Source organism: Bactrocera tryoni, chromosome 3, assembly GCF_016617805.1.
Source record: "Bactrocera tryoni isolate S06 chromosome 3, CSIRO_BtryS06_freeze2, whole genome shotgun sequence".
Taxonomy (NCBI): Eukaryota; Metazoa; Arthropoda; class Insecta; order Diptera; family Tephritidae; genus Bactrocera; species Bactrocera tryoni.
Genome location: NC_052501.1, coordinates 56,380,649 through 56,408,579, shown reverse-complemented (window position 1 = coordinate 56,408,579; position 27,931 = coordinate 56,380,649). Strand labels below are relative to the sequence as shown.

General features: G+C 33.3%; 1 protein-coding gene across 4 annotated transcripts in view; it reads left to right on the top strand.

Annotated features, from left to right (window-relative positions):
- Window positions 1-27,660, top strand: part of LOC120771899 (protein singed wings 2) — a 58,309-nt gene extending 30,649 nt beyond the window's left edge. The window contains exons 2-9 of one of the 4 annotated variants that reach the window (XM_040100172.1): window positions 3,347-3,564; window positions 9,999-10,157; window positions 10,879-11,047; window positions 11,103-11,259; window positions 12,429-12,571; window positions 17,746-17,925; window positions 26,746-26,904; window positions 27,020-27,660. In XM_040100172.1, coding sequence (XP_039956106.1) covers window positions 10,009-10,157; window positions 10,879-11,047; window positions 11,103-11,259; window positions 12,429-12,571; window positions 17,746-17,925; window positions 26,746-26,904; window positions 27,020-27,403 — 1,341 coding nt within the window. In that variant the 5' untranslated portion in view covers window positions 3,347-3,564; window positions 9,999-10,008 and the 3' untranslated portion in view covers window positions 27,404-27,660. Of the gene's footprint in view, window positions 1-3,346; window positions 3,565-9,808; window positions 9,932-9,998; window positions 10,158-10,878; window positions 11,048-11,102; window positions 11,260-12,428; window positions 12,572-17,745; window positions 17,926-26,745; window positions 26,905-27,019 lie in introns of those variants that run through there. The other 3 variants (XM_040100173.1, XM_040100171.1, XM_040100174.1) reach the window with 3 other exon arrangements.
- The last annotated feature ends 271 nt before the right edge of the window (window positions 27,661-27,931 follow it).

Sequence of the window (27,931 nt, the reverse complement as noted above, 5' to 3'; positions counted from 1 at the left end):
AATAATTCTTAATATAAACTAAATAAATATGTGCTGAAATTTACACGAAGGCTATTCCACGAAGATCACTTTTGTGGTGGTAGTATTAACCGAAATTTTGTCTGATTCACACTTTTGATGACTATTTGTTTTGTTAGATTTTGCTGTGATTCGAGTACATAACGAAATAGCGCTTCATTTTTATACTCTCGCAACATCTTGCTACAGAGTATAATAGTATCACTTACAATTAATCGAGATAGATATAGGGTTATATATATATATATAAGTGATCCGAATGACGAGACGAGTTGAAATCCGGATGACTGTTTCTCTGTCCGTCCGTCCGTCTGCAAAAAAAAATTCGAGTTCGTTGACGGGCGTAATCTGACCACTGTCACGACCACAAAACGCCACTAACTGAAAACCTATAAAGTCCCATAACTTAGCACTAATTTAAGATATAAAACTCTAATTTGACACCATTTGTGTGGGCATCTGTGGGCCAAAAATTTTGTTAAAGTGGGCGTGGCCTCGTCCTCTAATAAGTTTATGTATGTATATTAGGGTGTTTTTTTTTTTAACTATTAATTTTTTTTAGTCCCGTCACGAAATTTCCTTGGAAATACCCTAAAAAACATTTCCTGAAAAATTTAGCCCTTAATATTAATATTAAGAACTGGACCAAGGCATGTAAAAATTTTCCATAGAAAATACACTGATGCATGTAAAAATTTTCCATAGAAAATGCACTGATTTTTTATCTTTGAATTCCTACAGATCAGAGGTATTTTATGGCATCGCTTTGACTTTAGACGCACATTTCTCAGAATTGTTTACTCTACAAAAGTGCCTAGTGCAACAAAGTCGAAACTCACACCGGCGAGGTAGTACGGGGCCCACTTTTTGGTGAAGTCTCATATCTCGGGACCCGACCCACCAATTTCGACTCAGTTAAGTACGCCGTATTCTTTTCATATTTCTATAACACAGTATGAAACGAGGCGAAATCTGGTTACAACTACGCCTACTTCCCATATAGCACAATTTTAAATTCCATTTCCTAGATTCTTTCACTTCCTATCAAGAAATAATAAATATAATGGTTTAAAATTTTGCAGAAATAATTTCTTTAAAGTGCGCCACCTTATGATCAAAAATTGTTATAATTCAACCAAAACTCTTCCAGACCCTAGGTACTGAATACGTGAACCCCAGTACCTAAGTATAACTGACTTTTGACCGTAAATATCATTAAATGTGTGAGATAAACAATTCAAATTCACACAGAATCCTTTCCTGACAATAATAATTCTGTATATCAAAAATAGCTTGAATCGGGTCAATACTTCCCTGAGCCCCCATGTACCTAATATAAAGATTTTCGAACTTCCAGTTGACTTTATGCCGGATATATCGGTCAATATTGGATGATGAGAGAAATATGAAAATGAAAGTACTTATTTTAGAAATTCAAAAGATAATACAGAACATAATTTGCCCATAACAGTATATCATTGTGTGTAAAACAGATACAATATACATATACTTTACTCCATATGATTGGTGATTGTATGTGAGGTATGTTAATGAAACCCAATGACCATTATTTAGTATGTGGCATGATAATAGTTAATGAAGCGATACTACCCCAACTCCCATATGCTACATATTTATAATGATTTTCTAACAAAACTTATGCCGAATATGTCGGTCAGTGTATAAGCTATTATATTTCGTGTTTTGTCAATAGATGTCGTATATCTCCAGTGCTACCAATTACATTGTGTTATACCATATAGTTTAGGTGAAAGGTGAGATTTTAAGCTTCACTTACCTAAAAAAAATTGGATTCGGGGAAGTTGAAAAAAAGTTACAGGTGTTCAAAAATGAGTGAAAATCATGAAGAAATTCGCTATATTTTGAAATTTTTACGGAGACGATGCTGTATCAGTTCGTGTAGCACAACAATGGTTCGCTCGCTTCCGTTCTGGATATTTCGAAATTTCTATTTAGACTGATGAAAGCTCTACAATGGTGGAATAATGTCTCTAGCGGAAAAATGGCAAGAAGTGGTCGGCCAAAATGGTATGTACATACATATTTTTTTTTATTTATCAGTAGAAATAAAAAAAAAAAAAAAAAATTGAAGTTAGATTAAAAATACGAAAAGACTTTTTGCCTTGTTCCGATCCTCTGGTTGACACCTTAAGGTATTTCCTTAAAATATTCCTGTAATGATATTTTACTTGAAATATTCGACTCCATTTCTTGCTTTGCCAATAATGTATCTTAAAACTCGGAATAAATATGACCGATCTTTTGGGTTATAAGGACCTTAAGATCGATAATCAATTGCTTTTTAGGTATCTACCAAAACAAGCTTTAACAGCTTGGGATCAATGAGTGTCAGCGGTATTCAATATTCTATTCTATCATTATAAAACCGTGTGCACCATAGACCCAACAACATCGGCGCGAACGATACGGTGCGTTAAATGTGGGCAGATCACAAATACAATCATATGTTTGCAAATGCAGATGATCCAGCAGTATCGTGAGAGAAATATGAAAATGGATGTACTAATTTCGGAAATTCAAAAGATAATTGTTTTGTGGAATAAAAGTCATTGACGTTACAAAGCCAGGTGAAGTACCTAAAACGAAAAGCTAGTGAAGTTTAATTTCATTTACTTGCAATTGGGGATACAGATTATGGAATTCGACAAAAATTAATCTGTCTTTATACATAAGTATATCACACACGTTTTTATTATCTTACGTTTCGTTTTGCGATTTTTAAATATTTTTAAACTTATGGGGTCCGTAGGGTAATCGGGCCGTTTTTTTTTGACATTTTTTTCATAGAAATTTTTATTCACATATCATGAGGTATATCGATTTCTCATGTTTGGATCATCTGAAACACAAAAACCCAAATTATTCTTAAAAAGTACGTAAAACATTAGAATATCATCATAGTAAATAAAAACTGTATTTGACAGTTAAAAACAAGTGCCCTGATCGTCACCAAACTTTACAGCATTACTCGTTAGGTCAATCTAAAGATTTCCTGAAAGTTTCTTTGCAATTGGTCCAGCCTTTTCGGAGCCTACCCGGAACACACAGACATACATTCTTTTTTTATATATACATATATAGATGATAGATGATGAAATTCTATTGTCTTATAACCCAAGTTTGTGTTGACACATGCGTTGTGGATATATATGTCAATATGAAACCTGTTTAAGTACAATGGAGTATACTGAAGTATATGAAAGTAAATAATTAAGGATTTTTAGGAATTGCAGATAAGTTGTAGCGCCGCAAGTGTATCCGCTTACTGAGGCGTTTTCAATTCCAGGTAATTCCAGGAATTCGCTTACTTCAACGAGAAAAATGCAGAAGCTAAAGCTGCGCAACCACCGCACACTACTCTCACCGCTTTCTTCGAGCTGTGTTAAACCGACGATTTCGCCAAGACTTTATTGTACCCTGAAGTTCACAAATATTACACATGGAACACGTCTCAAAAGAAGTTTATGAGAAGAAAGAATGACGCAATTGTTCCAGAATATCCTGGTGTGTATTCTGCTCATGCTCTGGGGCGTGTTTATACTGTTCATACGAATAATGCTAAATTTTATTATTTAAGATTGTTATTTCATACAATTAAAGGCCCAACTTCATTTACCGCGTTAAAAACTATCGCTGAGAATGAATGCGAGACTTATTGGGAAGCGTGTTTCAGATTAGGTCTACTTGAAAGTGATCAGCATTGGAATACAACATTCACTGAAGCATAACTTACGAATTATCCGAAACAAATTCGAACTTTGTTTGTAATCATTTTAACAACATGCGCGCCGTCGAATCCAAAGAGCTGTGGAAAACGCATCGTGAAAGTCTCAGTGAAGATATTCTTATCGCGTGTAACTGATCCTAACCAAGAGTACTCTGAAAATATTTTCAACTAAGCTTTACTGTGCAGCAGTTACAACATTATATAGATACTCATGTAAAACTACTGATGCCGGACCAAAAAAATGCTTATGACAAGATCATGCAGCGTGTAACAAACGAGATAGGCGGAATATTTTTTCTTGATGCACAAGGGGAGACAGGCAAAAAATTTGATACTGGCGTCCATTCGAATGCAGAAATGGATTGCACTCGAAGTGGAATCATCCGGGATTGCATCAACGCTCTTGGATGGTGGACGCACTGCACATTCAGCACTCAAACTTCCTTTAAACTTAAACCTAACAGAAACACCAACTTGCCATATTGCCAAAAATTCTGGTATGGATAAAGTCCTCAAAACGTGTATAATTATGATTTGGGACGAATGTGCAATGGCCCATAAAAAATCACTGAAAGCGCTTGATAAGACCCTGTGCGATTTTAGAGGAAATGATCAACCAATGGGATGGGCTCCTATTCTTCTTGCTGGTGACTTTCGTCAAACTTTGCCGGTTATTCCGCGTTCAACTCCCGCAGATGAGCCAAACGCTTGCCTGAAATCTTCATATCTTTGGAGGAGAGTCGAGAAAATCACGCTATCAACGAACATGCGTGTTTATTTACAGCAAGACTCATCTGCTCAAACATTTTCGCAACAACTTTTGGACATAGGGAACACGGCCCGGTTACAATTGATCCTGCGACAAATGAGATTTCTTTTCCACAGGATTTTTGTCAAGTGCAACCAAATATTCAAGCTGTTGTCGCCAAAGTATTTCCAAATTTAATAATTAATTACAAAAATTCGATTTGGCTTTATGAACGCACAATTTTAGCACTAAAGAATGACGACGTTAACAAACTCAATGATCAAATTCAATTGAAACTTCCCGGTGAAGAAATCAATTATAAGTCAATCGACACAATAATGGACGAATAACAAGCTGTCAATTATCCAGTTGAATTTTTAAACTCATTGGAGCCATCTGGAATGCCGCCATACACACTAAAATTGAAAATTGGATCACCCATAATGCTCATTCGCAATTTAAACGCACCTAAGTTATGCAAGGGAACCAGATTAACAATTAAAAAATTGTCGCCGAATTTAGTCGACGCCACAATCATCGGTGGTAAATTCAAAGGCGAAGACGTACCGATTCCACGAAATCCGATGATTTCCAACGATTTACCGTTCGAGTTTAAGCGGCTACAATTTCCTGTGCGTCTTGCTCTTGCAATAAATATCAACAAAGCACAAGGTCAATTGTTGACTATCGTCAGGTTTAAATTTGGAGAATTCGTGTTTTTCACACAGCCAATTGTATGTGGATTGCTTCCGAGTCGGCACATCTAAAAACTTATACGTTTATCTCCGAATGAAACAAGTAAGGAAGGGCCAAGTTCATGAAGTCACTGAAACATTTTATGGTATTTCCTTGCACGATAAAGTGATAATCGAGATTTCATTATACGTCATTTACATATTTTTCAAATACCGTATTTTTGTAAAGTTTTATTCCGCTACCATTATTGGTTCCTGATGTATATATTATACAGAGAAGGCATCAGATGGTATTCAAAAGGGCGTTATATTGGAAGAAGGCGTGGTTGTGAACCGATTTCACCCATATTTCGTACATGTTATCAGGGTGTTAAGAAAATATTATATACCGAATTTCATTGAAAGTGGTCTTAAGATGAGTTTCAATAAACTGATCAGTCTGCTGTGTGAAGTGGACATCGCTCGTATTGTATATATTTATAATTACTAGCTTTTTATTCCATTAATTTAATTTATCTCTGTTTTTTTTTTTATTCATGCATTGAAACAAAAGACTTCTATTTGTAATTCACATCCGATGAAATCATTTTAACTGGTTTTAAATAACTATCAAGGTACTTTGTCTTATTTATGTCGTTTATATTATTATCACGTACTATTATATTACTATTTTAATTCTCTAAGAAAAAAAAAAAAAAAACAATTACATTTTTTGTTTTATTAAACTCTCGCAACAAAGTTGCTAAGGAGAGTATTATAGTTTTGTTCACATAACGGTTATTTGTAAGTCCTAAAACTAAAGAGTCAGATATAGAGTTATATATACCAAAGTGACCAGGGTGACGAGTAGAGTTGAAATCCGGATGTCTGTTTGTCCGTCCGTCCGTCTGTCCGTTCGTCCGTGCAAGCTGTAACTTGAGTAAAAATTGAGATATCATGATGAAACTTGGTACACGTATTTCTTGGCTCCATAAGAAGGTTAAGTTCGAAGATGGGCAAAATCGGCCTACTGCCACGCCCACAAAATGGCGGAAACCGAAAACCTATAAAGTGTCATAACTAAGCCATAAATAAAGATATTAAAGTGAAATTTGGCAACAAAGGATCGCATTAGAGAGGGCATATTTGAACGCAATTTTTTGGAAAAGTGGGCGTGGCCCCGCCCCCTACTAAGTTTTTTATACATATCTCGGAAACTACTATAGCTATGTCAACTAAACCCTACATGAGTCGCTTTCAGGCATTTCATATATTCAAGTTCAAAACTCTACAGAAAATCGGATAATAACCACGCCCACCTCCCATACAAAGGTTATGTTGAAAATCACTAAAAGTGCGTTAAAGGACTAACAAAAAACGTCAGAAACACTAAATTTTACGGAAAAAATTGTAGAAGGAAGCTGCACCCAGGCGTTTTTTTTAAATTGAAAATGGGCGTGGCCTCGCCCACTTATGGACCAAAAACCATATCTCAGGAACTACTCTACCGATTTCAATGAAATTCGGTATATAATATTTTCTTAACACCCTGATGACATGTACGAAATATGGGTGACAACTACGCCTTCTTCCAATACAACGCTATTCACAACTACGCCTTCTTCCAATATAACGCTATTTTGAATTCCATCTGATGCCTTCTCTGTATAATATATACATTAGGAAATGAAAATACAATTCAATGCTCAAATTAATTAATCTAATTAATTTTACAGCAAAATAAAAAAAATATGTAAATTAGTATCACTTTATCATGCGAGAGTATAAAATGTTCGGTGACACCCGAACTTAGCCCTTCCTTACTTGTTTTTATCTATTTTTTTCCGAATCATGTCCGCCAGTTTAAAAAAGTGTGTTTTGAGAAAAACGCGCTTAAAGTTTGAAGCGTGCACTCCGAGCGCTCCGAACGTCAAGCGGTATTATTAATTTTGGGCCTTTTTCGAAACCTTCCAATGGTAAAGTGGGTTTCTACATTAATTCTAAGGGTATAATAGCCCTGACAGACGACAGCTCTAATATGCATTAGCGGGCTTATTTACATTTACTTGCGCATTTGACCCATGGTAATGCATGTTTGTAATGCACAAGAGTTTCGTGCATTTAGCTGAATTTACCAAATTTGAGTAGGCAGCACTGCTCGAAAATGGCCGATTTTTGCTTTTTTTTGACATAAGTATGTATGTCGCTTGAAGTCTGCCGCCTCCTTTGCGTTTACACCATGAGAAGTAAGCAGTTTTATATTGCTAATTAAATTATGTGCAAGTACTATATTAACAAAAACAAATTTTAATATTTTTATATTGCAGAAAATAAACAACGCACAGTTTGCTATCCATTTTTCCAATATTCTTAACTTTTTCACACACTTTTTCCGCATTAAAATCAATAATTGCTTTTAGTTTCACTCTATTATCTTTTAACGTAGTTAATAATAAACGAATTTTTCCAAAAATACCAAAATTTCTATTATTTTCTTATTCATTTTTATTTCACGTTTTTTTAGAAATAAACAAATTTCACTATCAGCTGTCTAAATGCACAAGTCTGCCACCATAAAATTTCAATGCGCATTAGAGTTGCTTAATACGTATTAATTTTGCTCGTCTGTCAGGGCTGTAAGGGAACAGAAAATGCAAAAACAAAATTAAAAAAAAAAAAAAAAACATTACCCTACTGACTGCTTAACAAACTGTTTTCTAATAATAAAATTTACCGCAAAGTCGTGTTCGTGCCTACGCTGGACACGGCCAAAGAAATTCTCATGTTCGTTCCCAAATCAACTTTTTGCAAAACTGAAGATTATGGATTTGGTTGTAAGTCATGCAGTTGAAAATGAAGATCGTATCAGATCATAGGGCTGCCGTTTTCTATTGTAAAGTTCATTTGATTAAAATAGTTCAAAGAACAATTCAATCTTAAAGGTACCTTTAGGCAATGCAAAAACTGGAACTTACAGTATATGTATGTATATGTATATATACATTATAATATATATGTATATAGATAATATATACATACGTATATTTACCACCTTCTGATATGTAAACATTGAAATTTCACTTTATTACTTTGCCATTGGTGCATTCATGCGCCGCTGGTCCTAAAGTTAATTTTATACCTGTAAAAATTTATAAAAATATACTACATTTGTTATTACACTTTTATTTTTTCTGCGTTTGGCACTAAAGTGTTAATTTAACTGTCACAAGTTTCATGCAATTGCCAATTGAAGCTAGAAATGTGAGTTATTTGTTGTTACCAACACTTGGTACGGTAACCGAAGTGTTTTACACTTATGAATAAACAAATATTGCCCTCATGTATATTTATTTACAGTGATACTGACTGCCTAAAATACATATATCATTTTATACCTGTAGGAATATTTTGTTTGGAGAAAAATTTTGTAAACTCCAATAGTATTTGAATGTAATTATCAATATGTTATCGATTTACTCATCATTTATTCACCTGGACAGATCACTAAAGGCTAAACTCGTATATTAATACGGCGGGAATCATGTACATATTATCCGTTTATTCTTTTCATACTGAGACTTACCGATCTAAACGGGGTTTATTCTCTGAAATAACAGCCCTTGGCCGGATAAAATATAAGTGCTGAAATTGTATCAATTTTCTCATAAAGCTCATCGCTATAAACTAACGTCGCGTTTTCTCGCAGGGTATTTTATACTCACACAGGCAGGTATACTTACATATGTGCGTAACATACATGTATACATACATAAATGTGTTTTAGAGATAGTCAAATTTGGCAAGCTTAGCATAACTCCTTATATAAATATTTGCACAAATATTTTGCAATAAATTAGCGAATAGAAGCATTTAATTTTGGATATGCCTTTATTGTATATGAATATAAACATACTTATGTATGTAACATCCAATATACAATAACATTCGTACGTAAGCAAATTAAACAAACAAAAGTAAAGTGTTTATAAGTAAAATATTAGTAATGATTGTCGGCAACTCCATGTATTTTTTCCTAAAGAAAAGAAAGGCTCCGGCTCACACTTTTTCGAATCAAAATCACAACATTTTACTCAAATAACGGACTCTATTTATTACTTTGAAACAATTTTATTATAATAAACTAACTCAAGTCTTTTTCGAAATTTGTCTTTTAAATTTTAGAGTTGATCCTACATCGGTACTTTAGGACCTATTACCTTTAAGCTACTGCTTTGTAACTATAAAGACTTTTAGACAAATTTTATATACACACGTTGTCTCTATAACATAAGCTCATATTCCTTCTATAGTATATCAACTAAAAAATTGAGAGAAACTTTTATTTAAGATGTATGATTGAAGTTTATGCTAAAAAATATCTCTTTGTCAGAAAAAAATTTTATGAAAAATCTCTATGCTTACTACTTCACATACATATGACGATATTTATATCCCATGTATGTAGTATGTATGTATACAAATTTATATGCAAATATGTAAATATTGTATACGGATACTACGAGTTTAGCGCTGTTGACATTCATTTAGCCCAGTTATTAGTTGTACAAACACCACAGATTAGATTCAGCAAACACTCCGCGAATAAATATTGACCTTTGTGAATTCGCATTAACTAATAAAGGTGTCACTTAAGTCTAACTAGCAGGAGCCAAATATTTTCCACCCATAAAAATTATTAACCGTGTGTTGAATTAATCTGATGTAAGCAAAATGTAAAATAGAATAAAATTGTAGTTTGTTTTAAACTCTCTTGTTCTTTATTTTACAGCGTTACAAATATGGAATATATCTCACATTATAATCAGCACAATTTTACCTGTGAGGGCTGGAAGCGGGCTCCCGAGGCGGCAGCGGGTAATTGCACACGTTACGGCCGCAATGGAGCTCTGCGCTGTTATGGCGGCATAAGTAATTTACCTGCAATACCGTAAGTTGGTTTTTATCTTAAGAATAAGTGTTAGCAATAGATAAATCGTAGGATTATAATTAGGCAGCTGTCAAACTTCAACTGACAGCTTTTCAAATGATTTTAATTTGTGTCAATGTTAAGACATATTCTTTATTATCAATCTCAGATTGAAATGGATATATCAATGAAAAAGCAATGATATTTTGTAAATTTTAAATCAATAACTGATATGGCATAGAGCATGTTGTATCCATTTTTAATCAAACCCTGATTTTATAATCACTTAAAAATTCGTATGAAAAAGCAGACATAATAGGAAAATTTAGGGTCATATGTACTATGCCGCATTTGGTAGACACTTGCTGTATCAATGTGACAATATTTCCCATTTGCATTTACACAATGCGTTGCGTCGTCTAAACCAAAGAAGGAAAAAGTCAAAGAGCGATCGAAAGTTATATCTCTCCAAAGACTGAAAATTCAGTAGGTTTCCTTAAAACTATTTTCATAATTTATAGAGTTGATGTTTGAGATCTTGACTACTGTTTTGTTTTGGACTTTATCTTTCTTTAGTCACAAGGTCTAACTTTTAAGTAAATTTTCGACATATGTAAACCTTACATGACAATTCATGCCAAACGTCAAATAATATATATTTGCGTCAAACATTTACATTTCTTGCAAAACTTTTCCTATTTATTTATATTTTCGTATTGTTTCTTTTAATTTCAACGCCCAGCGAACAAAAGATGCACCGCTTAGAGGATATAATTTTCTGTGGCTGGCCGAAGCACACCTTCAACCCCATTACCGATTTGCAGGCATTTCCGAAAATACGCTCGCTAATTATCGAATACAGCGAGATGCGAGAGTTCGTTTTCGATTTTCCCGAAATGTTTTATCTACAAGTAAATTTTACCAAAACTATTTTAGCATATTTAGTTACCACCCTATTTCGCTTAGAGCATCAATATATCATGGACGAATCTATCTCAAGTAAATGCGCGCACCTTCAAGCGTGTACACGCCCTACGTATCGTCGATCTACGTTGGAATAAGTTGGTGCAATTGGATGGGCCACTCCTGTTGCCTCGCTACTTCGAGGAACTCTACTTAGCTGGCAAGTATCTAGTTGTTTGTTCACTTTCCGAAATATTTTATAATAGTTTTGTTCACCTAACCGTTGTTTGTATCGCCTATCAACCAATTCAAAAATAAACAGGTAAGGAAGGGCTAAGTTCGGGTGCAACCGAACAATTTATACTCTTGCAAATTGTAAGAATCAAATCGAAAATCCTGATATTAGTTATATAGGGGTTAGGCCAAGTTTTTGCTCAAATTTATCTATTTTAGGCACAAAGATACACTCTTATGAATAAAACACAACACCCCCTTATTTCATTGGGACAACTCAGATATTGGGCGATATATGCAGTATTCACCCGGAAGTTCGAAATCCCTTATATTAAGTGTATGGGGGCTAAAGAAAGTATTGGTCCGATTCAACCCATTTTTGACATGAAGACATACCTTTATAAGAGAAAGAGAAAGATGCTTTAATTCCAGTTATGTATATCACACCTTGGCCGACATTTTCGACCAAAAGTCAACTATACATAGGTACTGGGGCCCACATATTCGGTAGCTAGGGTCTTGAACAGTTTTGGTTGGATTTGAACAATTTTTTGTCTTAAAGTGGCAAACACTAAAGGCATTATCCGTCCAAAGTTTAATTCCATTATATTAATTGCTTCTTTATTTGTGTACTGGAAAATAAAAGAATCAAGTGGAATTTAAAATTGTGCTATATGGGAAGTAGGCGTGTTTATTGTCCGATTTCATTTTACAGAGTGACATAGGAAAATACCACGTTCAAAATTTTGTCGAAAGCAGACAGTCGGATGCCGAGATATGGGATTTCACCAAAAAATGAGCGTTGCCACGCCCATCGTCCAATTTTTACCCCGGTCCCTAAAAACCGTTGTCATACTAACCCGTCGACAAATTTTTTCGTTTCTGGCGCGTTTTTAGTAATTTTGAACAGTACCGTTATATGGGGAGTGAGCGGGGTTTTCATCCGATTTCATTCATTTTCACACCGCAAGTATCTGAGTCATATTAATTAAATTGTGTGAAAGTGTTTTTCTCCAAACGGTGCATCTCTGTGCTTAAAATGGTTAAAATCGGCCGAAAACTCGCACTAACCCCCATATAACTAATGTAAAGGTTTTCAAACATCCGGATTACTTTACTACTTAACTTGTTTAATATCTATTAATTTTTTAATAGACAATCCTTGGAATTGTACGCGCAATTTTAAATGGCTCTTGGTACCAGAGAAGGGTGCCATTGTCGTTGATCGTGATGAGATTATTTGCATGGATAAGAAGTACCGAGATCGTCATATGTTGACTGTGATGAATTTTAAAGTGGTAAGTAATACTATGTTCTCACCAAAAATTGTAAGTGGTTACATTACATTCTTGGTGGAATTCGGTAAGCAGTCTCTAGTCACTACTTGAGACATTTTGATATAAAGTCTCAATTTGTGACTAGTTACTATTCACTAAACAGTCTCTACCGTTAGTCTCAAAATATTGCCTCAAATTTGAGACCTGGTAGTTAGCATTTGCCATTTTGAATATACTGAATAGAAATCATCATAAATATTAATCGATTGCCGTTTTTTTATAAAGGTTAAAAATAAATCAATTTTACATAAATTTCGTAAATATTATGAAACAAAGTCAACATATATTTTTATTTTTATCGGTAATTATGTTTTTTGATTATGTTATAGAAAATTTAGTATTTGTTATCGACATATTTATTTTCATTCAAGTGTAAAATATCACTGTCACTTACAGAATAGCAAAATCGTCTCTGGTTAAAATAACAAATTTAGAGACTTTTGACTGTATCACAGTACAGAATCGCTCGGTAAATCAGCTGTGATAATGTAATAGATTTCCAATGCTGACGGCGCAAAATCAGAGTCGCACCGAGAGATTTAGAGTGGATTAGTTTCAAATCACTTCGATGAAGTGGTTTTGAAATGTCATTTTTGTTTGGCGAAATCTTGGTAAATTTATAAGATTAGTGGGACAAACTACTCAACAGCCGAAATCTTGTGATTAAGTGTCGGTCTGGACATGGTATAAGGTTTTGAAGTAATAATTATAGTCGTTAGGGACGGATCGAAATATTAATTAAAATTGGTTGATATTTTTGTGCGAACAAAGTTGCATGCATTTAATAAAACATTTCATCAAAATGTTTTAATTTTATATAATAATACATTAAATAATTAACAACAACATATTGATTTTCTATTTAATGAACACAAATCTTGATGGAAATCAAATAAGGCTAGGTCTAAGAAAAGGAGACTTTTCAGCAGAATAAAGTCGAAAGAAGAGAAGGTTCTTTGATTAGGAGTTAATTATGAACAAAGTCTTACTCACTCTTTGCTCATAATAGTATATCATCAAGTACATATATGCCCTTAAACATAATCTACATAAATTATATTTCAAGTATTTTTTTGATTTCAAATATTTGTACAGTCTTTTAAAGTGTAACCGTCAATAGCACTACTCAAATGTTGTCTACATTTTTTGTTTATAGTACTCCATATAATAACCTACCCGTTTCTTTCAAAAATCGAATTTAATCAATTTTTAATTTTTTTACGGCCGTAAGTCATTACGAACAATATCTTCTAGTGTAGTTTTTTTATTTCATCTACAGAGAAGACCGGAGTCACCGAAAGACCTTTTTTAAACGCCATAGGTGATTCGAAAAGTATTTAATTTTTTTTCCAAAAATTTTGTTTTATATTCTTAAATTACAAGGTCTGTCGCAAAAGAAACAGAACTTTTTAAATATAACTGTTTTTGGTGGCGCCACCTATTGGTGGGTATATGAAATAAAAAGTGTGATCTCTTGTTGACATTTCGTAAAAATTTTAAGACAATTGGATAACTACAATCGATGTTATCGATCAAAAAGTGACAGCTAGTGTTGGGAACTATCGAGTGATTTCAACTATCGATTGTTAATGACTGAATGATTTTGACTATCGAATGAATTTTTTCGTTCATTCATTCATTCATTTATTTAATCAAATTCAATAACTAAGCAAAGGCGTGCTCTTCAAACAACAAAAAAGTACTGGAATTTTATTCATTTTTACTTAAACCAATACAAAGGTTTAATTTAATTCAATATTTTAATAAAACATAAAAATAGGAAAGCACAGAAAAGATATTCAATATCATATAAAATCAATATAAATATAAATATCAGAAGAACGCAAAAAAATATTAATTATATATTAAAACTGCTATTTAAAAATATTATTTGATCTAGCTTTTCACCTTTAAGTCTATTTTTTCTATCATTTATTATTTGCCCAGCTTTAGAAAAAACCCTTTCGGAAGGAACTGAAGTAGCAGGTATACATAATTATTTTTTGGAAAGCTTGTAGAGTTCTGGAAAAGTTGCCTTTTTGCTGTCCCAATAGTTTAAAGGGTTTTGATGTCTCTCAACGAAATCTTGTCTAAGATATTGTTCCAAAGAAATATGTACATTAACACTAGGGGCGTTGTGACAAATAGTTTTTGCTTCCGCTACTTTTTGGTCAAGTAGAGTCCAAAGAGATAATTTACTTTTATCCGCGGGTAATTCTATTACTGGGGCTGTAGCAGTCCTTTGGTTCCGCTGTATGAATGCTGATACCTCTTCTCCCAACCATTTTTGAGCATTACTAGAGTTACTTTCATTTCCAAAGGCAATCTTTTTAAACCGTGGGTCTAAGAAGGTCGATTTGGCATACATCTTGTCAGACTCTAGTTGGCCAAGTCGTCTCGAAATTACTTCCAACAAACTACTTTTCAAGCATTCTCCCTCCGTAGTTTTCATTTGCTGGGATCTTATTGCATATTGCAGTGTTCTGACTATAGGCACCACTAGTGACATCGTTGGGTAGTTTTGTGCTGAAAGTTCTGTTGTCATATGCTCTATCGGCTTCAATACAGTGATGGAATCACGTAACCTTTCCCATTCTGATGCATTCAGAAAGTTCGGTGCACTTGGTAAGGAAGTTAGTACAGCAGAGAACGGTTCTTTTATCAAGCATATACGTTCCATCATTATAAGGCCAGAGTTCCATCTAGTAGCAACGTCTTGCTTCATCTTAAGTTCAGCTACTCCCATTTGCTTTTGCATATTTTTAAGTTTTTCTGCTGCTTGAGAGCTATGATGAAAATATGTTACTATAGCTCTGTATTTCGGTATAAGCTCTAAACTCTGAGGAGCAGTCTTTATAGCATCCACAACGCATAAATTTAGAGTGTGAGCGACACATGGGTGGTGGTGTTTTTGCAGTATATCCCTTATCGCTTTTTTAATATTTGTACCGTTATCACTCACTATCGTCACTATTTTGTTAAAAATTGACCACTCGTCAAAAATGCTTTTTAATTCTGTGGTTATGTTTTGAGCAGTATGTGAGCCGAACACTTCTTTAGTTGCCAGGACTGCTGAGTTCATTTTGCTTTCCCAAATGAAATGACTAGTTACAGACAAAAAAGATTTCTGGCTGTCAGTAGTCCACATATCTGTTGTTATAGAAAGGTGTGAAATATTTTGCAAAATGGCATGAAGCTTTTTCCGCGCCTCGTTATATTTTGAAGGCAACATTGTGTTGGAAAGAAGTTTTCTGTTTGGGATTAAATACAAAGGCTGAAGCTTTTTTGTATATTCTCGAAATCCTTCATTTTCAACAATAGAGAGTGGTTGCATATCTCTTGTAACCATTTTAATAAGAGACTCATCTATACTTCTCTTTTCAGTTTCCGAAAGTTCAGATCGCGTGCTTGTAACAAATAATTTTGTTTGCATTGCCCTTCTTTTTAATGGTCCACCACCTGAAACATTTCTACTGGGTATTGTTGAAGAACTTGTAGTTTCTACGTTCACAGGAGGTACCAAAGAAGCACTACTTATCTCACTTTCAATAGTTTCCACTGTTAAGTTCACATCTCTTTGCGTTGAAGAACAGCTTGGCATATCTAAGTCACTTACAGCAGGAGCTCGTTCGACTATCGCCGAAGAAGTCTCCTCCACACTATGTGATGATGGATACCTTCGTCGTAGGTGATCGTTCATATTTGATATGTTACCAGGAAACTTTAAATTTTGTTTACAAATATTGCAGTTGACGTTATTACCATTATTAGTAAAAAACTTCCACACGGCTGATCTCTTTAATCCAGGGCGCATTTTTGTATTATCTAATTATGTATAAAAACATTTTCAGCATTTTCTTTACAAAATACATAAATACATTTTATATTACCACAGAAAACACTGCAATTAAAAATCTAATACCAATATTAATATAAGTTTCAATTCAAATGTTTTACTATTGATGCTGCAAATAATACCAACAGTTAAAACGGTTAAGTGAATGTATACATAGCTACAATTTCGAATCGCAATACATAACCAAGTTGCCAACCTGCTTAATTCAAAGCCATTGGATTTTATCAAACCGACTAGAAACTGTCATTTAATCTTGCCAAATACCGATGACCATATGAATCTACTTTAGTCATCTTATTAATTTGGCGATGCCTCCTACATTATCGCTTTATAAGTCTATATTTATTATTATTAATACTTTTCACTTAAATCTATTTTAAGCATCTATTAACTTCTACCACTCATACATGCATTCAATTTAATTTCCATTATCACACATAATTCAACATAAATCATTCAACATAATTTTGAAATACACATAATTTAAGCATTATTCGTACATTTGCTGAATATAATACCATTTACTTGAAATGGAATAAATGAATTCGTACAAAAATCTTTGCTAGATATCTACTTGCATAAAATCATTCATTCGAAAAATCATTCAATAGCGAAAAAATAGTAATGAATGAAAAAATAGTAATGAACGAAAAATTAGTATCGAACAAAATATTCGTTTTGAACGAAAAATTGGTATGAACGAAAAAATTCGAATGAACGAAAAAATTCGAATGAGTGATTTCTTGAAAACTATCGACCAAACGATTAATGCTGTGTTTTACCGTGGTGTTATGAAGCGTCTTTTGTCACGCATTCGTCGTGCTCGACCACAATACCGTGAGGCAGGGTCCTGGCGCCTGTTGCACGATAATGCGCCGTGTCATCGGTCGACGCTTGTCACTGATTTTTTGACAAAAAACTCCATATTAACCATTAATCACTCACCCTGCTCACCTGATCTGGCACCCTGTGATTTTTACCTATTTGGAAAACTTCATTTGCCCATGAAAGGATACTGGTTTCAGACATTTCAGCTATCCAAAAGGCGATGACCGATATTCTCAAGAGCATTCCGAAAAATGACCTTAAACACTCATTTTAAATGCTAATTGACCGGGCTAAACGGTGTATCGAAGCACAAGGAAACTACTTTGAATAAAAAAATATAACTTTTGAAAAATATAAATTTTTTGTCGTTTTTTTTAACAGTCCTGTTTCTTTTGTGACAGACCTTGTATGTATAACTGTAGACTATCGCATCATTTATCTCTTCTCACAGATGCTGCGCAAGGAATGCCAAACGCACTATGATTTACAAAATTGTACCTGCACAATGCATCACATCATTCCGAAGACGCACATACCACTCTACACAATCAATTGTAGTAATTTGCAATTTCGAACAATGCCCAGTTATATACCAGCAAACACAACAACAGTGTATCTCAATGATAATGAAGTGAGTGAATAGACCAAAAGAGTATCCAAAACAAATAAATTATTATTTTAATTGAATATTATACTCGTAGTCTAAGTATTATTATTAGAATGAAAAATATAGTATACCAGCGGCCTGGTACGTGCTTCGCTACGTATAAAGTGAAATAATAAAAAAACAATATTTTAACATCAAATTGATTTATTCAAACAAAAAAATATTTTATTAATTGCTAGCTATTTTAAAACTTAATTGTGACCATTTGAATTGAAATGGCATATCAAATGCCGGTATCAGAACACTTCTCCTTTTTATCGTAGATCGTAGCTTCATTCAAATTTGGCAACAACTGTTTTCACTGCCAACATCAACAGATTGCAAGAGTATAATAAATTTTGTAGCACCAACATTGAAATGTAGAATTGTATTTTTGAACATGACTCAAAAAAAGCTTTGACGTTTGAGATGTCCCAAAAATTAATGAATACAATGGTTAAGGCGGAGTTTTTAATGCTGACAATCTCACTTTGCCATTAGCACAACACATCCAGGGCGTTTCACCTTGAAAGTTAGCCGGACCACAATATGAAAAAATTGCAGCCATCATTCCAATGTATCCATACATACTATAATCAATTTGACTGTTGTAATTAAGAGTAACACGCATCATTTCAGCCAAAGTAGCACGACGTATTCGTGATCGCCATGCAAGATTAAGTACAGGTACAGGGTCAACAGATCTATTTCGTGCATTACGTTCACGCTGCAATTCATTGGCTTGTGCCTATATATGTATATATATTTGCTATATATTTGCTCGTCTATTCTTCTTTTTCTTTACTGGCATAGACACCGCTTACGCGATTATAGCCGAGTTAACAACAGCGCACCAGTCGTTTCTCCTTTTTGCTATGTGGAGATTCCGAGCGAAGCCAGGTCCGTGCGTACGCTCCGAGGTCCTAGCATCGACCCCGCCTTTGTGCAAATAGATACCGAGAGTTGAAGAAGGAAGCTAGACGCATTTGCAGACAAAAAAAAAAAGAGAGGCCGAATTGCGTGAGTACGACAAGCCGGCCAACAGGGGCAATGCTCGAAAATTCTACGAAAAGATGCGGCGACTAACTCGAAGGGTTCAAGACCGAAGCATACTCTTGCCGAAACGCCAGAAGTGATCTAGTGACTGATGCCCTGAGCATACTAAAATTATGGAGGGAACATTTCCCCAGCCTGCTGAGTGGCGGTGAAAGTATAACACCAGGTGAAGGCGAACCCGATTCTCCATGAAGAAGTTCGAATAGCAATTAACCGTCTTTGAAAAAAATCTTTGAAAAGCCCCGTGAACAGAGAATCGACACACACCACCTCTTCGTCGATTTTAAAACTACTTTTGAGAGCACGAAAAGGAGCTTTAGACAGGGCAACTCCCTTTCGTGAGACTTCTTCAATCTCCTCTTGGAGAAACTAATTCGAGCTGCAGAACTCAATAGGGAAGGTTCTATCTTCTATAAGAGTGCTCAACTGCTGACGTACGCTGATGACATGGATGGTATTGCCCTCAACTACCGCGCCGTTAGTTCTACTTTATCTAGGTTGGGCAAAGAAGCAAAGCAAATTGGTCTGGTAGTGAACGAGGGCAAGACGAAATATCTCCTGTCATCTAACAAACAGTCGTCGCACTGGCGACTGGGCTCCCACGTCACTGTTGACAGTCATAACTTCGAAGTCGTAGATAATTTCGTCTATCTTAGAACCATATCAACACCAACAATAATGTCAGCTTCGAATTGCACCTATTAAAAAAGAATAATAAAACACCTGTTAGCACAGAATATGTTGTTTTTGTTTTCAAATAAAGAAACACACATACATTTCATTTCAACTGTTCAAACCTTTTTTGAACCGTTTTTTTAGTTGAAAAAAAGCCTGTAAACGATATTAAACACCGGCGACTCGCTAAACTAAAAACTAAGAAAAGTACACGCACTCATATATTTATATTCTTAAATGAAACACAATCTTCAGTGTCACAATAAGAACTGGTTTTCTTTATTTTCTTACATTATCACTAAGCATAAATAACATAGAGCTTATTCTAATTTCTCTTATTATTAAATATTATGCTACCACGATAAGTTCTCTTAATACTCTTATATTTAATGTTGTTGTAGCATCATACATACTATGTATGTATGTATGTATGTATGTATGTAAGTATGTAAGTATGAAAGTATGTATGTATGTATGTATGCATGTATGTATGTATACATTACTCCTCCACCACTAGAATTAACAGTACCTGGTAATTCAAAATGTAAATAAAATTTTATGTTAACAATTATTCTTTCTTTTAACTTGAGTTTTATATATTTTTTTAAATTTATTATCCTTAGACAGTAAATAGTTTCCCTCCTGTGTATAATTTGTAATTTTTTTATACTTAGGCATTGATTTACTTACTCTATTATTTTTTACAACGTCATTGGCAAAACCTTCCGTTGCAACTCTATTGGTTTTCTGATTTAACATACGTATTCTTTCAGACTTTCTTGTGTGTATTATTTGGGAAAGTTTAGCTAATTCTTCGCGTGAAACTAAGTTATTTATAAGATCGATCGGTCGTGTTTTAGTAGTAGAATGAATAGTATTATTGTATGATATTATAGCTTTATAAACATTTTCGGAAATATCGTCTTTATTATCTGGATCAGCATTAAAGAGTCTAATATGCTCGTTGAGAGTACCATGCAGTCTTTCCACATCTGCATTTCCAGTTTTTAAATAAGCTGTTGTTGTGTGAAATTCTATGTCTTGATTCTTTAAAAATTCTCTAATTGTAGCAGTGTCGATTTCGTTATCAAATATAAGCAGTTTTGGTTTTCCTAAATATTGAATCCTTTGCTTAAGAGCTTTGAGTATTGATACCCACGTCCTATCTTCCAGATAGTGTGCAGTTGCATATTTCGTTAGCTTGTCTATGCTTGTCAGATACATCATGCCACGCTGTGGAAACCATATATCTACATGAACGATTTCATTGTGTTTATTTGGGGTAGGTGTTATTAATATATTGTGTTTTATTGGATTTCTATCAAATTTTGCAAGTTTGCAAATATTGCAATTGTTAATGTAATTTTGTATCTCCTTTTGTAATTTTGGGTAAAAATAATCATTTTTTAACTCCTCAAAAACCTCATTTATGCCTCTGTGATTATTTTTATAATGAATTTTCTCTATTAATTGCAAAAGCTGTTCTCTGTCGGTTATATCCTGTATAAGCATGTTTGATTTTAATATTTTAAGATTTTTATTTTTCACAAAATATTTAATGAAGTTAGATTGAAACTCGAGATATAACTCAATATTTGGACAAAAAACTACTGCAAGTCCTTTTACAGGTAGTTTCTCTCTCATGAAATTTAAAATACTATTTTTATCTGTTACATTTACGTTATAACGAACTTTGTTTTTGAATAATATTTGAGTTTTTACAGAATCAGCATTGGACTTTTGGATGACTATTTGAATTTTAAACATATTAATTGGTTTTTCAGTTATTTTAATGTAATCAGTATCATTGCTTCCTGCGCTATGTACTGTATTGGCATCTTCCTCAAAAATTTCATTTAGGTTCAGCTCTATTTCACTATCAGCTGGCTCATAACTTAATCTACTAAGTCCATCAGCTACTACGTTTTCTTTTCCTTTTATATAGTTAACTTCAAAATCGAACTCGTTTAGCTTAATTTTCCATCTTTGGATTTTCGCATTCGGTTCTTTTATATTGTTGAGCCAAACAAGGGGACGATGATCTGTCTTAATAATAAATCTACGGCCGAAAATATATAGTCGGAAATATTTCGTGGCCCACACGATGGCCAGCAACTCCTTTTCTATTGTGCTGTAGTTTTTTTCGTGTTCATTTAGAGTTCGACTGGCATAAGAAATAACTCTATTTCCTTGCGTCAGTACTGCTCCTAATGCAAAATTGCTTGCATCGGTAACAAGCGTAAACGTTTTATTAAAATCTGGATGCACCAGTATAGGGTCATTTTGTATCAGTACCTTTAATTTTTCAAATGCCGCTTTATAGTCTTTATCATGTATGTTTATTTTTGCGCCTTTTTTCAGATATTTAATCAAATGGTGCGCTATTCTAGAATAATCATTAATAAAGCGCCTATAGTAGCCTGTTATGCCCAAAAATGACTTAATTTCTTTTTGAGTTTTAGGTAATAAAATCTTTTGAATAGCTTTTATCTTTTCCGGATTGGGTTTGATGCCATTGGGAGTGATAACGTGACCTAAAAACTCAGTTTCTTTTACAAGGAATGTGCATTTATCAACTTGAAGTTTTAGATTGGCTTCACTCAAACGCTTTAATACTTTATTAATCGCTTCCAAATGCTCTTCAATACTTGTCGAAAAAATTAGAATGTCGTCTAAGTACACTAAACAGATTGAACCAATGTATTCTTTCAATACATTGTTAATCAGTCGTTGAAACGTAGCTGGTGCATTACGAAGCCCAAATGGCATACGTAAAAATTCGTAATGCCCAGTAGTTGTTGAAAATGCAGTCTTTGGAATGTCATTTGGATGCAATTCTATTTGGTGAAAACCCTTGGCCAAGTCCAGAGTCGTGAAATATTGACATTTACCTAGCTTATCGAATATATCGTCAATATTTGGTATGGGGAATCTATCTTCGACAGTGACATCATTTAACTTCCTATAATCAATTACAATGCGCCATTTTTGTTTATTCGACGAGTCTAGTTTTTTGGGTACGATCCATATAGGACTATTATATGGACTATGAGAATGTCTAATAATATTTTGCTCTAACATGTTTTCAATTTGATTATTTATCTCTTCCTTGTGTATCTCAGGGTATCTATACAATTTCGAATATATTGGCATATCATGTTTTGTTATAATTCTATGCTTTATTTCATTTGTAAATGTTAATTTAGTATTTTTGTCATAAAAAACATGTTTATATTTTCTTAATATTTTCACTAACTTCTCTTTTTCATAATCTGCCAGATGGTTTAATTTAATAACTTTTGTTATATTATAATTTTCGATTTCGGAATTAAAGAATTCAAAGTAGTTTTCCTTATAAGACATTTCGTTATAAGATTCTTCTTCTTCAGACAAATATAAAGTCATAACAGCATTTTTTGTTATTAATTGTCTGTTATTCAAATCAATGACGCAATTTAAGTCTTTCAAAATATTATTACCTATTAATCCATCAAAATTTTTGTTAAAAGCATATTCTAAAAACTCACAAAAATAATTGTTGAAATTGAATTCTTTAAATATCGGGAATGAACAAAGTTTTGTTATCAATATTTTTGTACCTAAAGCTTTTGCTATTACATTTACATTTCGCTTCAATCTTGGATGGCAAATATCAGGGTTAATTATACTGAACTCTGCGCCAGTATCGATTATGAATTTTAGTTTTTTTATGGGGTTATTAATTATTATGTAAGGAAGGTTTCCTCGCCCACGATAGGAAAATTTACATTGGAATTTCCAATTTCCATTGGTACCACTTGTTGATTAGAACTGTTCAAACTTTTATTATGATTTATTAAATTAGACTGTCTAGTTTGATACAGATTATTATTTGGAGTATATTTTGGTATGCTTGTATTTGGGGCTTGTGAGTAGTTTGATCGCCTTGTTTGTCCTGTGAATCTCGAGCTACCAGGGTTATTATCATAATAATGATCCAAATTATCAGTGGGAAATCGTTGGTTTTGGCGTAAAGGTGTATAATTGTTCACAAAGTTGTGATTATTGTAATTGTTGTCATTACCTGTATTATGGCTTTCATCATATTTATTATCGTACTGTCTGTTATAGCTTGGAGCTAATATTTTTATAGGTTTATTAGGATTTCTATAGTTATTACTAAAGTCGGTTCTTGTAGTATTTGTACTCAAATAGCCTTGTTTTGCTGGTCCAAATTGAGTGTAACCTTGGTGTCTAGCATCTAATATTATTTGAAATGCATCTTCTAAGGTCGTAGGGTTTCTAGCGAATATCATCGTGCGAGTGGGTTCTGGTAAATGGTCCCTAAATGTTTTAAGTGAAATTCGGTTTATCTCACTTGTTGTGTAAGTGTTATCGCCATGAGTTAAATTTCTGTTATGGATTCTATTTGCAAGTTTGTTAATTTGAAAATAATAATTTTCTATAGTTCCTTGTAGTCTACAGGTTTTAAGATTGTCCATTAAATCATTACTACTAAATTTTTCACCGAAGTTCTTTATAAGTATGTCTTTTAAAATGTCCCAAGTTGTTACGTTAGTGTATCTATGAATTGCTTCTCTGGTTTTGCCAACGCATTTGTTTTTAACATATCCAAAAAGTATACATCGGTTAGTATTGTCAAATTCCGAAATTGATGGTATGATGTTTTCAACTTGACTTATAAAATCTGGCAGTTGATTCTGATCATTGCCATCAAAGCTTTCAATATTTTTAATACAACTTAAAATAAGGTTAAATTTGCTCACTTCTAAGGCGTCCATTATTAAAAGTGTATTTGTTTTAAAATAATAACGTAAAGAAAAGGTTATGTATTATTATTAAAAGTAAATGTAAGAATAAGCAATAAATATATATAAGTATGTAGATAAATGGCTAGTCAAACAATATATAATAGCACAGTGATAACATACATATGTACTCAGTAGGTTAGCACAAAACGTTCATATGTAATTTTTGGCGTACAATTACCTATGTACGTTTCTTCTTGTTGTTTTGTGTTGTAACTGCTAATCTTGTTGCTCTCGTTGCAATTTGGTTGTCGACTCTACTATTTGTGCCGGTGTACTTATTGTTATTATTGAAATTGTTGTTTCTTCTGATATTCCTTGAATTTACTTCTCGCTCTCGTTCGTTGCGTTGTTACAAGTGCTGTTGTTGTTAAATTCGATGTCCTTTGTGGAGGTCACAATTGCATTTTTATTTGAGAGAATCCGTAATTTGTTGTTGGTATTATTTAATTGCTTGTGTATTTATGTATTCCAAATATATATAAGTAGTTTTTGTTTTATAAATCGGTACGCTTTAACTTTCGAAGAGTTCCCGATTGTTTTTGCACTTCAGAGTAATCACTGAATTTTTGTTTTTGCAAGAAGTTTTTCTCTAACCTTCGTAGAGGTCGCAATTGTTATTGTATTTCAGAGGAATCACTGAATTTTTTTTGTTTTATATTAAACTAGTCTCTAACCTTCGTAGAGGTCGAAATTGTTTTTGCACTTCTGAGTTTTTGTTTTTGTAAGAACTATGTCTCTAACCTTCGTAGAGGTCGCAATTGAATTTGCACTAAGAAAAATCACTAATATGTTGCTGTTTTAAGCAGACAGTATTTAACCTTCATAGAGGTCGTGTTCAAACTCAGTTATTTTTAACTTATTTGTTATATAGTTTTAAACACCTTATTCAAGTTAATTGACCTGATTAAAGGCCGTTATTACAAACGCACTTTTCACAAATTTCACCAAATTTATAATTTTATGCTGCTACTTATTATATTTAACTTGACGTTTTTCACATTTATTGTTCCGTATTTCCTTATAACTTTTAAGCCTTTGAAATTAGTACAATTCACCAATTTTTCAATTTTTAGGTGTACAGAGTGAACAATATTTAAATCTTCTTAAATTTTATTTAAGTTTTAATCCTCGTCGCCATTTATATTCTTAAATGAAACACAATTTTCAGTGTCACAATAAGAACTAGTTTTCTTTATTTCCTTATATTATCACTAAGCATGAATAACATAGAGCTTATTCTAATTTCTCTTATTATTAAATATTATGCTACCACGATAAGTTCTCTTAATACTCTTATATTTAATGTTGTTGTAGCATCATACATACTATGTATGTATGTATGTATGTATGTAAGTATGTAAGTATGAAAGTATGTATGTATGTATGTAATTATGTATGTATGTATGTATGCATGTATGTATGTATACATTACTATATACATAAAATACATTTGAACAATTTAAGACTCGCCTTTGTATTAATACACTCAACAATATGTTTAAAAATATAAACACAAAGCAATAATAATCACTGACAATTTGCTTTAATCGAAGCACGTCCGAAATGCCCGCATGAATGACATAACAATATAACAATTCAACAAACTTCACATAAAACATCTACTCAATACCCCGAACAAAGCCTAAAGATTTGGTTTGGATAGTTGAGCCCGTCCTTAAGTTATAAAATTGCAACGAAAAGTGGCATTACTTATTATAGGAAGTTATTATTGTTGTAAGGAGGTAATTTTCAGTATAGGACTGACACTAAAATTTGCAAAATACCTACGGATCCGGCCACGCGTGGTTGTGGTATACATTTTTTACTATTATTCATATAACAAACTATTCAATAAAGTGATTTACGAATAAAGGCGAAAACGTTTTTGTCGGTATAAGAATCCAAGGGATTGTACTTGAGAGTTAATTTTGAATATGTTCATAGAAATGAATTTCATTGAAAAAAATAACGAATTTAATGCTGCTTTCTCAATGTCTGGTTACCAGTTAATAGATTGTACTTAATAAACATCAACAATGTACATCCGCTTAATTCTTTATTTATGAATTGTTTTTACTATCCTATCTTATAAGTTGGTTTGAACTGGACACACTGCTAAGTTTTACAAAAATCGGTTCAGTTGTTTAGGAGTCCATCGCGGACAAACATATAAAGATTATAGGACGTACAGTGCATAGGAAATTTATTATAATTAGAGGAAATACAATTTCGATAGAAAAATCGTTGTGTTTAATACTTACAGATCACAGATATATTACCTTTACGTAACAATCCATATTATCGTCACGTGGTGGACATCCATTTGGACAATAACCGCATTGAGACGATTGATGTGTTAGAAGGTGGCTTTTGGTTTGAGCACTTTCGCTTACTCAGCTTGCGCGGTAATCGATTGCAAAAGGTAAAGTAAATTTTATAATATAATTAGTCATAAATAGAAACCAAAAATAATAAGAATAATTTAAAATAAAAATTACTTACTTAAGCGTTTAATATTACTCCCCTTTTTGCCACAGTTACCTGTCTACGCACTCGATAACGCACTGGACGACAATCTCGACGCGAATCTCCTACTTCTCAGCGGCAATCCTTGGCAATGCACTTGCATATTTACAATGCGTTTTCGTGAGATACTCATGAAGTACAATGAAATAACGCGTGATGCCATAAATATCACGTGTACCTATAAAAACAGCAGTCCGGTGCGTCGCGCCAATGTGCTCTCGCTTACACGTGAAGATGTCTGCAAACCGGAAGAGGAGCCGAAAATATATCCTCTCGATATGCTCAATGCAGTGTTGGCCTTTCTTATACTTCTAATTCTGAGTAAATTAGCTTACGACTACTATTACTATAAAAATTTTGGGCGCGTGCCATGGATTGTAATGAAGTTGCCATAAATTTTGTCGAGGGAACATACAATTCCTCTAATATGTTAAAAAACTCTAATTTGTGATTAATTTAGTTTATTAAGTAGACTAAATAAGATAAAAAAGGTAAATATAACTATTAAAATGTGAACATGAAACCCGTATGTGATTAAAATTAAATATATTATATGTGATGTACTAATAAACATATTAGAATGCCTTAGGAAGATTAAAAGGTAGCAATGAAAGTTTAGAATAAAAATTTAAAATATTTTAAGCGACTAAGGATTATTTTGTTATTATTAAAGGTACTAAGAGCTTAGTAATTAAAAAATAATTTTTAAATTAACAAGTAACTAAGGACTAATTTGGGGTCTAACCCAACATTTGATACCCTTGCAACTTAAAAATATCAAAGCGGGCTTAATACCTTCAGAAGGCGGAAAAACTTTATCGCATATTAAAGAAGCTAAGTTCAGGTCTAACCAAATATTTTATACTTTTGCAACTTATCAAAGATTGCAGGTGTTGGCAATACTCCCTTAGTTTTATTATAAT